The 13,026-nt window shown below is 36.8% G+C and overlaps 2 protein-coding genes across 2 annotated transcripts; one reads left to right on the top strand and one right to left on the bottom strand.

The window, feature by feature from the left end:
• The first annotated feature begins 614 nt into the window (after positions 1-614).
• On the top strand, positions 615-3,154 carry LOC111291469 (protein NRT1/ PTR FAMILY 2.11-like). The gene is made up of 4 exons (XM_022883253.2): positions 615-948; positions 1,038-1,255; positions 1,558-2,117; positions 2,199-3,154. Exons 1-4 carry the CDS (start codon positions 840-842, stop codon positions 3,106-3,108), a joined length of 1,797 nt encoding a protein of 598 aa, XP_022738988.1. The 5' UTR covers positions 615-839; the 3' UTR covers positions 3,109-3,154.
• Positions 3,155-4,792: 1,638 nt separating this feature from the next.
• Positions 4,793-12,317, bottom strand: LOC111291468 (ATPase 11, plasma membrane-type-like). Its single transcript, XM_022883252.2, has 22 exons — positions 12,194-12,317; positions 11,982-12,085; positions 11,743-11,862; positions 11,538-11,636; positions 11,305-11,442; positions 11,018-11,152; positions 10,747-10,926; positions 10,449-10,655; positions 10,244-10,363; positions 10,025-10,144; positions 9,795-9,917; positions 9,601-9,705; positions 9,326-9,470; positions 8,137-8,301; positions 7,782-8,020; positions 7,566-7,598; positions 7,351-7,432; positions 6,853-7,013; positions 6,126-6,311; positions 5,856-6,038; positions 5,568-5,746; positions 4,793-5,219 (listed from the first exon to the last, which is right to left on the bottom strand). Exons 2-22 carry the CDS (start codon positions 12,033-12,035, stop codon positions 5,123-5,125), a joined length of 2,871 nt encoding a protein of 956 aa, XP_022738987.2. The 5' UTR covers positions 12,036-12,085; positions 12,194-12,317; the 3' UTR covers positions 4,793-5,122.
• Positions 12,318-13,026: the final 709 nt, after the last annotated feature.

The following is a 13,026-nucleotide window of genomic DNA, read 5'->3' as shown; positions in this document are numbered from 1 at the left end:
TAAACTGTTTATTTATTTGCTTACAGTGTTTTTGTGATTAAGCTACTTCGAAACCAATTTTAGCCCACCGTAATGGAGTAGGTCAACTAATTAGATCATTGAAAACAGAATAATATAGAAATTGCAGGAAAAGTAAACTTAAGTACTGAGTGATGCAACCATGGTGTAAATACTGATTCAGTGTCCGTGAAAAATTATTTAACCTCAACAATGGTGAAATGTCTTCTGGCAGTGGTTCCCCAGGATTCAATGTCAGCCCTGATTACTAGCACTGGCAATTGAAGACAAGTGGCATAAGGGAATTTCTATTTCCTTGTCTAGATAAAATAAAAATCTGTCTGTGTTGACTGATTAATAAATGCATATCAGATAAATGTGAAAACGATTTTAATTTCAAAGGAACTTTGAATATTTGTCCTTCATTCAATTAATTAACTTCGAAAGCATAACCACTGAAGAGAAAAACAATTTTGTTTAAACTTGTTGGTAGAAAAGACAATGGAAAGTATTGACGATGGAAACTGAACAGAGCTGTCTCATTCTGTCCAGGCCATGTGGACAACTGATAGTGGAAACGCTACTAAATTGTGGTCTAAGCTGGCCAAGGGCGATTTGACTAGCATGCCAATTAGAAGCAAGATTTATGTGAACGGAAAAGTTTTGAAGGACGCCACGATTTTTTTGCCTCTCAGGTCTCAATAATTTAGCTGTACCATGTTCACACTTCACTTTTACTGCAAGTAATGTCAGATAAGATTGTAGCCTTTCCCTCGAGGAACCAGAAAATGTAAGGTAATTCATAACTGGTGAGAGAAAAAATAATAAAAGAGGTCAGGGGAATGGAGAAGAATGAAAAAGAAACAATGGAGAAGCATGAGGAAACAGTCACAGCTGATCATGAGCCAGAAATCAACTACAGAGGATGGAAAGCCATGCCATTTATTATTGGTGACTTGGAGAAAACTTCTTGTTTGATTCAAGCTGTTCTATCTTTTTCCTTTATTTTCCTAACTTTTTTTAAGTTGTATTCGTGGCAGGAAATGAAACCTTTGAGAAGCTGGGAGCCATTGGTACCTTGGCCAATTTGTTGATCTACCTCACTACTGTCTTCAACTTGAAAAGCATTACAGCTGCAACCATGATCAATGTCTTCAATGGCACCGCAAACTTTGGAACCCTGGTCGGAGCTTTTCTCTGTGACACTTACTTTGGTCGCTACAAGACTTTGGGATTTGCGACAGTTGCCTCTTTCGTGGTAATAAGATGTCCCATTATTTTTCAATGCTGAGATCTTTATTACCAGTTGAGAACCCCAAGAAGGAAAGTAAAAAAATATATATGGATCCAGCTAAACAAAGAGCTAAACCATAGCAGGCTGTTGATCCAACTAAACTTACCAATTTTGTACTGCAGACTTGATCTGTAGGTTGGATCGATCCAAAAGATCATAACAAAAATAATTTCATAGCCGTACTTAAAATCTTGATTCACCCTGATGCATCTAAATGCATCTAATATTTTGGTTTTTTTTCCCATCCTTTTGTTGTTTGTATGAAGGGATTGCTAGCAATACAACTAACAGCAGCTATCCCAGAGTTGCATCCTCACCGCTGTGCAGCACAAGGAAGCGGTGAATGCAAAGGGCCAGCGGGAGGGCAACTGGCATTTCTGCTTACTGGGTTAGGACTAATGATTGTGGGAGCTGGTGGTATTCGCCCATGTAACTTGGCATTTGGGGTGGATCAATTCAATCCTAAAACAGAAGCTGGAAAGAGAGGAATCGACAGCTTCTTCAATTGGTACTTCTTCACCTTCACTTTTGCGCAGATGATATCCTTAACCCTCATTGTGTACGTTCAATCAAACGTGAGTTGGGCTATTGGGCTTGGAATTCCAGCAATTCTGATGCTTATAGCTTGTGTGGTCTATTTCGTTGGTTCAAAAATATATGTCAAAGTAAAAGCTACTGGTAGTCCAATCGCCAGTGTAGCACAAGTAATAGTTGTAGCAATCGAGAAAAGGAAATTAAAACCGGTGGAGCAACCTTGGCTCTCCCTTTTCAAGTATATTCCTCCCAAGTCCATCAACTCCAAGCTTCCCTATACCGATCAATTCAGGTAAGCAGCATTGACTATCATAAGAAAAATTCATGTTAAGAATTGGATTTTACTCTTAAACTACTAGGTTTTTTTTATCAGATTCCTGGACAAAGCAGCAATTGTCACACCCCAAGACCAAATAAACCCAGACGGATCACCAGCTAATCCATGGAGACTTTGCAGCATGCAGCAAGTAGAAGAAGTGAAATGCCTGTTTAGAGTGCTTCCAATATGGGCATCACAAATCTTCTATGGTGTTACCCTTGTTCAACTACATACCTATGCTGTCTTCCAAGCCATTCAATCTGATAGACGCCTTGGAAATAGCAACTTCAAGATCCCAGCTGCAAGCTATGTTGTATTCATGATGCTTAGTCTAACCTTTTTCATACCTGTTTATGATCGAGTTATTGTCCCATTTCTTCGAAGAATCAGGGGAAAAGAAGGGGGTATTACAATCCTCCAAAGGGTTGGCATTGGGATTTTTCTCTCCATAATCACCATGCTCGTATCGGGGATGGTTGAAGAACATCGAAGAACTACAGCTCTCACGAAACCAACTCTAGGAGTCGCACCGAGGAAAGGCGCCATTTCATCTATGTCAGCGTCATTGTTGATCCCTCAATTTACCCTTGGTGGACTGACAGAAGCAGTTGCGTCCATTGGCCTAGTTGAATTCTACTACAAGCAGTTCCCTGAGAACATGAAAAGCATTGGAGGGTCTCTATTCTACTGTGGCTTGGCAGGTTCAAGTTATTTCAGTAGCTTATTGATCTTAGTAGTTCACAGAACAACAAATGGGGCCGCCACTGGAAATTGGTTACCAGAGGATCTCAACAAGGGAAGATTGGATTACTTCTATTACATGATTGCTGGCTTAGGAGTCCTAAATCTTGCCTACTTTTTGTTATGCTCAAGATGGTATAAGTACAAAGGAAACAGTGACACCCTTGATCTTGAACTTGAAGTCAATGGAGAGAAAAAGCTATCTGATAATCCTTTAGTATGATGTTTAGTCGTCTTCATAAATACAAGATTTCATTCATCATAGCCAATATGAAAACCCTTTTCTGTAGCTTTACATTATACCATCCAGCAAAAATATGCAGTTGTAGGCCTCAGAGTATGATCAGGAAATAAGTTAATTACATTTTGATGTCGTATTTTGCGACAAGTAAAATACGATTTAACTCATGTTTTATTGAGTAGTAACTCCAAAATAAGCAAAAAAAAAATGTGTTAAGAGTTAGAATCCAGAATTAATGAACCTAATCCTAATCATGTTAAGATATTTAATGTGGTTGGAAAATAAAACAAGACAGATTCAAGATTAGACTCCTTTGATTGTTCAAATGAAAAGGAAAATCTATGAAACAAAAGACGAAAACAGCATGGAAGCATCATTAACCTTCATCTTGCCTTTCCATTTTGTTATATAGAAAGGATATTCTATAAAAGCAGATTCCTAAACTAAAAGTTTTAACTTTAAATCTGCTTCAGGAATACGTTTGGCTTACTCCAAACTGAGGCCTTTCTCTGAATGCATAAGGGAAGCATGTTGCATGGAACCATTTCGATTTCTTCACTTCGTTTATCCTTAAAAAAAATTTGGAAAAAGGAAAATGAAAGTTGGTTGGAGAAAGATAAATTTAGTGCTAATAAAATATCCATGCCAAGCATCATAAAGACCATTCAAAACACGATCTTACAAGTTAAAATGAGACGTTGGAGACTTATGAAATGGATTATTATTTTAGATTATACTATAACATAGAGTACAATCTTGAGTGATTAGAAATCTTTTGACCTTTAGGTATTGCATTTACTTTACACGAAAGAGGAAAACCAACTGGTTTGGAACTGGAGTTGTGATGTCAGGAATGACGACCAAATAAGCGAAATCCAACTGAGATTGAAAACCAATTGCCTCAGCACATGACCAGTAGTAGGTCAAGCGAATCAGCGTCAGGATCTTGGGTAGTTGGGCTTGACTGAACCCGATAAAGTGTATGAAAAAGATTCTTCAATAGCTTTTTGGGGCTTACGATGAAACAAATAGTGACATCGAAGTGTTGTGTTTCAATGGTGGGAGTAGAATTATGGATAGCCGAACAGTTTAATCTTTGCTTTGGCAAGACCCACATGTGAGATGTAATGTTGAGAAATGAAAACATAGCTGCAGATGTCATGAGACTCAGTTTGAAAAGGAAAGTGGAAGAAACCAACTCTGTTTTTTGGTTCAAATTGGTAACCAACGTTTCCATGCATTTCAAGGGCTCTACTGTCTCATGCATTATGTCAAGAGTCAGTTGCATTTCATCTATTCGTGTATTTGTGAAACATCCACAATTTCTGACATATTTTACATGAAAAAATTATGTAATAAATATTTTACACAAAAATTACGTATTCATGTGGATACGAAAAATAAAATAAATATTTTTAAACACATAATTTTTATTAAAATTTTAAATCATATTACTTTTATATTTCTCTATATTTTTTATATTTTTTCGTATAATGTCATCATAAATGTTTTAAATTGTCAATTTCATCTGTGAGCAAGAGCAACGTCACTACAACTCATGCTGAACCGTTTAACCCTTAAAGCAAGGTCCAAACTTGGTGAGAATACCGTATTATATCCACATCTCTATCACACACCATTGCATCTTAACAAGACCACTTGCAAATAAGTGCCGAAAAGTTCATTTTGGTTTTTGATTAATACTATCGGAGTTTGTTTTTAATACCACAGAAGAAAACACGAAAAGGCCACAAGGCTTTACTAATATAAACATACAATGCCATAAACAATAAGCTTTCTTATTGCAGGCATAAATTGGTGATTTAAGGGGAAACAGTAAAAAATACATAGATAAGGCTAACTGCAGCACTCTTTATCAGCCCGAAATATGATCTTTACGCCTCACAAGATGGGCAACCAAGAACATGCCGATTTTGCCTCTCAGTGCACGTATATGCTGTCATTACGTATATGAGTATGCCTTTGGATGATTTCCTTAGACTGTATAAGCTTGCTGAATTGTGTCTATGTCGAGATTCTTCAATCTCACCACTGATTCAACATGACCTTTGAGTGTGTGGAGTTCTCTCAGCCTGGAAGACGCAGAAAATTAAAACAAATCCATTTTTATGGTTGAGATAAAGAAGGCAATCGCAACAAGCACATGGAACATCCCAGGTTTGCAAGGCGAGGACATGGAATGTCTCTTAAACTAGTCTAGAAGTAGAATACTTCATGTGCACACATAGGATAGTTACTACATCAAAAGGAATGGAACTCAAGAAACATTTTGCAGCTAAATCTTCAATTTGGAGGAGATAACATAAATAAGGTCCCCAGTCCACTTATATTGTTCCAGAAAGAAAAAATGATGCTAAGAAACTCAATTAATAAACAAAGGAATATTGCAAGAAAAAAAGCTGAGATGAAGAATTGCTTACCTAGCAATTTCAGCTCTCCTTTTGGCTTCCTCGGCCATTTGATTGAGCTCTGTGAAATGGGTCCGCTCAGTAAACATCTTGGTATCAGGTGCCTGCAAACCATGCAATGTTCTCTGCGCGTGTGCCCATTGAAGCTCACGTTGCTCTTTTCCAAAATCTTTTTGCCTTGTGAATGCAATCTGCATCAAAAAGAAATCCATCAGAGGACCCAATATGACGAAGAAGATGATAATGACGATGGAGGGGGTAGAAAATGTCAAATATCCAACAAATCAGTGGCATACATACCCTCTGCTCAATAACAAGATCCCAGGCCCTGCCGCTCAATGCATAGCAAATGAAGAACTTGATGAAATCAAGTGGGATGTAGAAGATTATGTTATAGAGCCAGATCACACCAGCCCAACCCCAACCAATCCCTTCAATTGCAGCAAAACTCCAATTTGCATAGACCGCAATTAGAGTAGCAATCTATTCATAGTCAAAAAGAATGATAAGTTTTCCCTGCTACCTACAAGAAAGACCAGAGAAATTGAAGAACACGGACAATTGACTCACCAACTGAGCTACCACAAAAGCCACCACTAGTAGTAAACCTGGACGCTCAACGTAAGACCAACTTCTAGATCGTGTTACAAATATTAGGGCCTGACTTATTATGCTCACTTGCAAATACACAGCTGAGGCAAGCTTTCTGTAGTCATCATGAGCTGTTTTCTCAAGAGTTGGCACCCCAAATGTACGCTGGCAAGTTAAAACAATCAATCAACTGTGTAATTCATCACAATTTCATGACAACATGCAGTCCCCACTGCTCCCCACCCCAAAAGAATGGCAATATAAATACATATATACACAATAGACAAACACTAGGGAAAAAAATCAAATGATTATCCAAAGCAACAAACATGTTAAAAATGTATTTGCTACGTCTCAATTTCCAGCAAGCCACAAATAGAAAATTAAGAAATGAAAAAATGTCAATATCAGCCATCAAATATTGGCACTCACGTATGAAGTGCTGAACCAAAATGGGAGAATAAACAGCAACAACAACAAAATAAACAGCCAAAAATAAAATCATTACCACCATCACCAGAACTTCTATTATATTTCAGTCAACACCAAATAAACCTCCTATGCTTTGAACCATAGACAGGAACAGTGGGGTTACCAAATTAATAACATTATAGACCAGAGTGAATTTCTGAGATGGTTTTTACAAACAATTAAATGCATAGTTCAAACTATAGAAAATCTTCCAATCCTAAGGCAGGTCTCATACCGGAAAGAAGTCTGTTTTGTATGCAGCCCAAAAGAATATAACTGTCATCACTGCCAAGTAACTACCAAGAACAATTCCAGTGGTAAAAATTTCTGCCAGCTTCCAGCTGTCTGGTAGAGGTGATGGTTTGACCCTGTCCTTGGATATCGTCATAATGGTACCTGAAATTTGATGACAATAGTCAGTTAAGAAGAAGAGCCACAGTAAGCTGATACCAGTATAAAGCAACAAGAAAGAATATCAGCAACAACAATCAACATTAAGGTTTAGGAATGCTTGCAGGAAATATTGCATTTAATAAACCTATAACAACTTAAAAATGGAGCATAAATTAACAGCTGGAGGAATCATAGAACTCACTTTCCCAGGGGAGCTAAGATGAAAACTGATCATTGTTTTGTTAAGTTTTCGACTTGCCAAGGTTTTTGTACACATCCAATAAGACTTAGTAAACAAAAGAGACAAAAAAGAAGTTTTGGTTAGAATGGGAGAACTGACCATCATTGAGGATCGCAATGATAAGCACCATGAATGGTGGAAAGTCAAATTTCCAAATGAGGGCCAGCAGCATGAATCCCAGCTGTGATATAAGGATAGCATGCAGTAAATTTAGACATTTAATAATATCCATCTCAACAACCTTAACCTCAAAGAGAAAAACAAGAGATGGGAGAGACAAAACAATTAGAAAGAAATAAAAAGCTTCTAATTACCACAATACGGATTGTTATAGAAACTGCATAAATCTGCCAAAGAAAAAGACAAAAATAAGCACATTCAGAAGAAGTAACCACATCCTGCCTATAAAGCACTGGCAGACTACATGACAAATTTATGATATCACTGCCAATGCTATCACTAAGAGACAATAGGATTCATGATATCAAACTGAGGAAATTAAACAGACATCAGGGCCAATGAGAACTTACGGTGTAATTTTTCATCCTCTGGAAAATGGCACGACTGGTCAAGACAGCACTGATGATGACACTAAGTCCAGGTTCAGTAAGGACAATGTCAGAAGCACTACACGCTGCATCAGTTGCATCAGCAACAGCTATCCCAATGTCAGCCTTCTTAAGAGCAGGAGCATCGTTAACTCCATCACCAGTCATGCCACAGATGTGTTTCCTGGCTTGCAAGCGTTTTACTATTTCATATTTGTGTTCTGCGCCAACACACAAACTAGGGATATTAAAGAAAGCAAAGAACACTAAGAACAATATTGGGGAACACAGGAAACAATTTATAATGAGCAAACATCAAATCTCAAGCAATCTATACCAGGGAAAACACCAGCAAAGCCATCAGCTTTCTCTATTAGTTCATCAACTGGCAAGGCAGCTATAGATTCATCCTTGTCCTGTCCCAACAAAGCGGATGAAGGATACATGTTGGTTCCCATGCCCAAACGGCGCCCAGTCTCCTTTCCTATTGCCAGTTGATCTCCTGAGAGAAGTCACAAGACTCTATATCAGCAACACTAAGTACTAACAAGTAAGATTCAATATGCCTCAGAATAAGAGTCCTAAAAGCTTAAAACACTAAAGAACTACCATAAAATCCCAAGCAGGGAAGAGAAGAAAGCAGAATAATATACTCAAGTAAACAACAACAGTAAGATAAGTCAAAAAGCAGTACATGAAATCACCAAATAAAGTCTACAAACCCACTTTCATGCATAATTGAAATTAATAGGCTGCTGCTATACTTGACAACTATAAATATAAATATCACCTCCAAGGAATTACCGCTTCATTGCACAAAATCGAAGTCCATCCCAACATTCAGATATATGGCATGCTATATATATCTTTAGAAACTGATTTTTTTTAATTCACTTAGACAATTCCATTGCTTTGTTTCTCCTAAAGTACATATGACATCTTGGCATATATACAACATGTAAACACTAAGCAACCACCAAAATCATTCTGTCATTCCAACATGTACAATTACTTAATTACACCATATCCTATCCCAATTACATCATTAGGGAGGTTTGCCCCAACTCTTGCACCTTATTTGGATTATGTTAATGGGACCAACAGGTGAGCTCCAAGTTTGGACTTTCGACCTCTGCCAGAAAAGTTATGTTGAAACACTTAGGGCCCATTTGGTCTTTTAGAAAATGTTTTCTTTTCCATTTCCAATTATACTTTTAATATGATTAATACAATAAGATTAAAAACTAAATTTGGAAAACTATAAAACACAGGATTCCAATGTAGTTAAAAACTTGGAAAACCATTTTTAGTAGTTTTCAACTTTTATGGTAAATTGGAAAACAAGGCTTTCCAAATTTAGTTATTACCCTTATCCCATTGATCACTTAAACCTATAAATTGAGATAAAAAAAATTGGAAAACATTCTCTAAACAGGCAATTAACTTTTACACAGGCAATGGAAGTTTCAAGTTAATAATCACATTGGAAAGGTCAAGCTTGTGCTACACTGCAAAAAGAAAACCACCTGTAATCATTTTGACGTTTACTCCAAGGTTCAAAGCCCTCCTAATTGTCTCTGCACTGTCATGCCGAGGGGGATCAAAGAGAGGCATGAGACCAATGAACTGCCATGGGCTACCAGAACTCTCTTTCCTTCCATCTGGAACTTCCTGCATTGAATGACAGAACCGCCACATTTCAATTAGCAATAATTCAATTACAAAAGACTGAAAGAGAGACAGCAGTTAGAAGTAGAGACATAATGCTACTGGCATAATGTAAACAGACAACAAAAATTACCTGGCATGCCACTGCAAGAGATCGTAAACCCCGCTCAGCAAACTTATCAATGACAGCATGAACTCTTCGCTCAATATCTGACTTATTGTGTGCAAGATTTAAGATCTAGAAAGCATTTTGTATGAAGAATTAGGATGATATCCTGATAAAAAGAAGGGATAACTACAGGAATAAAGGTGGTAAGGACAAGCTACCTGCTCAGGTGCACCTTTACTGACTCTGTACATTTTACCATCACCGTCAATATAGGTTAGAGCTGTTCTCTTATCTGTAGGATTGAATGGAAGGAAGTGTACTTCCCGAATACCAGCACGTGCCTGTCAGAACAAAAAAGAAGATAAACAGTGCAGGAAAATATATTTCATGGAAAAATTAATAACCCGATGGATGACTGATAAGAACAACACAGGACTTGTCGAATTACCTCCTTTGGATCAGCCAGCATCCCAACTATTGCAGAATCTATTGCATCTTGGTTCTCTGTTCGAGAGGCTCGGGCTGCCATCAGGACTACAGTGTCTGCATCTACTCCTTTGGCAAAGACCTGATACATTAAGTCAGACACAATTACAAACAAGAAATTACCTTCTGCACAAGAAGGAAGCATGCAGTGACCATTAAACAACATCATTAGCCAACAGACCTCAATAAGATTTTTGTCAACTGTAAGTTTGTTCAGTGTCAAAGTTCCAGTCTTATCACTGCAAAGAACATCCATGCCTGCCATTTCCTCAATTGCAGTCATTCTCTTCGTGATAGCCCCCTGTAGCAATTATAAACAAATCTTCAATGGATACAAATACCTTGCACTGAGGTCGATTCAAAACATTCAAACTAATCCAACCAACCTGCAGGGATAGCCTATGAGAACCAATAGCCATAGTAACTGACAAAACTGTAGGCATGGCAATTGGGATTCCACCAATGAGAAGAACAAGAAGATTGTCAATTCCAGGACGGTACTTCCGGTCTTGAATTGGATACATGACAATTATCTCTATTATCATCCCTACAGCAATAGAGCATATGCAGAAGTTTCCTATTGCTGTCAAGACCTAAAAGATATGAAAGGAAAGAATTAAAACCATAGTCAAAAGACCAAAAGTTCCAACATAATACAAAAAAATAATGTATTAATCTACTTACCTTTTGGAAATGACCAACTTGGTTAGTAGTATCAACGAGGTGAGCAGCCTTCCCAAAGAAAGTATGGACACCTGTGGCAATAACCACTGCTTCAATCTCTCCTTGTTTGCAAGTAGAACCGGAGTAAACACCATCACCAGGTCCTTTTGTTACAGGGAGGGACTCTCCAGTTAGTGCAGACTGCAAATACCAAAAAATCACACTCAGTAAAGCAACTAACATTTCAATAAATCAACATGGTAAGCTAAGCAACGGTTTATATTAGACCTACCTGATCAATTTTAAGCGGATCACCCTCAAGTAATCGGGCATCAGCAGGAATAATATCACCTAGTTTGATACTTATTATGTCTCCAGGAACCAAAATATCAGCATCTTGCTCGCTCCACCTTCCATCTCGAAGAACCTTTAATTAAGATTTCATTAGTGATTAACACCAAAGAAGAAATTCTCAAAGAAATCATATGAAAACAGCAGTATATAGCATATAACACAGATACAAAGCTCATCTATAAGAACTTTAAATTACAAACTCCTAACAAGGAACCCAAACAATACCTTTGCTTTAGGAGCAAGACGAGCCATTAGAGCAGCTGCCGCATTACCAGCATTGTTTTCCTCAATAAAACTGATGGTGGAGTTGATGAGAAGCAGTGTAATGATACCAACAAAGTCTTGCCAATCTGGTGGCTTCCCCTGCAAGAGATAGAAGATAAAATTCATTAAAAAGCCTAGAAAGAAAAAGATCTTCTAATGAATTCGATATATAACCCATTAAAAGAAGCACTCACTCCTCCATTTGCAAGAGCAATGGCCATCATAGCAGCAGCTTCCATAACCCATGAGAGAGGATTCCACATAAAGCCCAAGAATTTCAAGAATTTGCTCTCCTGGATAAAACAATCAAGTGGATAAATTGTTAGACAGTAAAGAGGCCTAACTCAGAATTTAGAAAACAAGAGGAAAAAAAAAGAATTATAAAGATAAATAGAGTACTTTTTTCTCTTCAAGCTTGTTGTGTCCAAAAATGGTCAGCCTTCCCTCAGCAGCCTCAGTAGTAAGACCTTCTCTGCTACATCTCAGATTCTCAAAAACTTCCTCAATAGGTATATTTTCCTGCTCATAACAGATAATAGCTCAAAAAAAGGGACCAAAAATAAATCAAACCCAAGTAAACATGAAACATATCGTAGTTTACAAACAAAATGCTTCGAAGTTTGCTCAGATCTATTTACCAAATCCACAGTTTCCTTCAGAACAGCCTCCAAGACTTCATTTTTGTCCCCCATCTTTTCTTCCTCTAAAACTCAAAACTCCCAGAAAGAAAAAGTTTACGTTGCTGCAAAAAATCAAAACAGAAAAAAAGAAAAACACATTACACAAACGCCAAGAAAATAACTACCAAAACTGGAAGCAACCTCAAACAAACAAATGAAACAAGTGATACCCAGTTTCAAAGACTTCTTCTTGAACTTGGATTGTTGTTCAGGAACCAAAATGAGAACAACCCAACAACTTCAAAACTAAAACAAACAACAACAACAAAAAAATGACAGAGAAGAAGAACCGCTAAAAGAGTAGTGGCAGTTTTGTCGTTGATATATAATGTCCAGTAACAGTCAATTTTCTTGCTTTTCGTTTTTTTTTTTTTTAAGTAAAAATCCAAAGCCAACCTCCCATGCTTCCACATGTTGTACCCTGTAGGTTTTTCTGCATTTTTAAGCTTTTTCCAGGGATCGATTGGGAATTTCAGGGAATCCGCTTTTATAAGTTTTTAAGTTTTATTTTTTTTTATATAATTTTTTTCTGGCCGACGGGAAGATGATAATCAATACCAACCACAATGCTCATAAATAATAAATGCACATGCATGATGCACCTTAGGCCTACCCTTTTTTTTTTTAAGGAATAAAAATCAAATATATATTACTTTCTACAATTTCCTTTGCAGGTTGTTTTTTCATGTAAAGTAGTAAATTACCCTCACTATGTTTCGGGAAGTAAGAGAAAAGTAATTTTTTTTATTTTTATTTATTTTTAATTAATAAAAATTTAATTATTAAATTATTTAAAATTATCTAGTGAATAAATGCACCTCATTTTAAGATTTGAGTTCAAATTTTTAATAAAAATTAAATTGGTTTACAAAGTATTTATATTATCTAAAATTATTTTAATTATTTGAAATCTTACTTTTTTTTATAAAATTTATTATTATGTTTTGTAATTATTAAAAATTTGAAAAGGTCAAGAAAATTTGACAAGTTAAATTTTACTAAG

The sequence above is a fragment of the Durio zibethinus genome, chromosome 11 (genome assembly GCF_047325235.1).
Source record: "Durio zibethinus cultivar Kanyao isolate XHJ-2024 chromosome 11, ASM4732523v1, whole genome shotgun sequence".
Lineage (NCBI taxonomy): Eukaryota > Viridiplantae > Streptophyta > Magnoliopsida > Malvales > Malvaceae > Durio > Durio zibethinus.
Note: the sequence above shows the minus strand (reverse complement) of the source record. Positions and strands in the feature narration are given on the sequence as shown.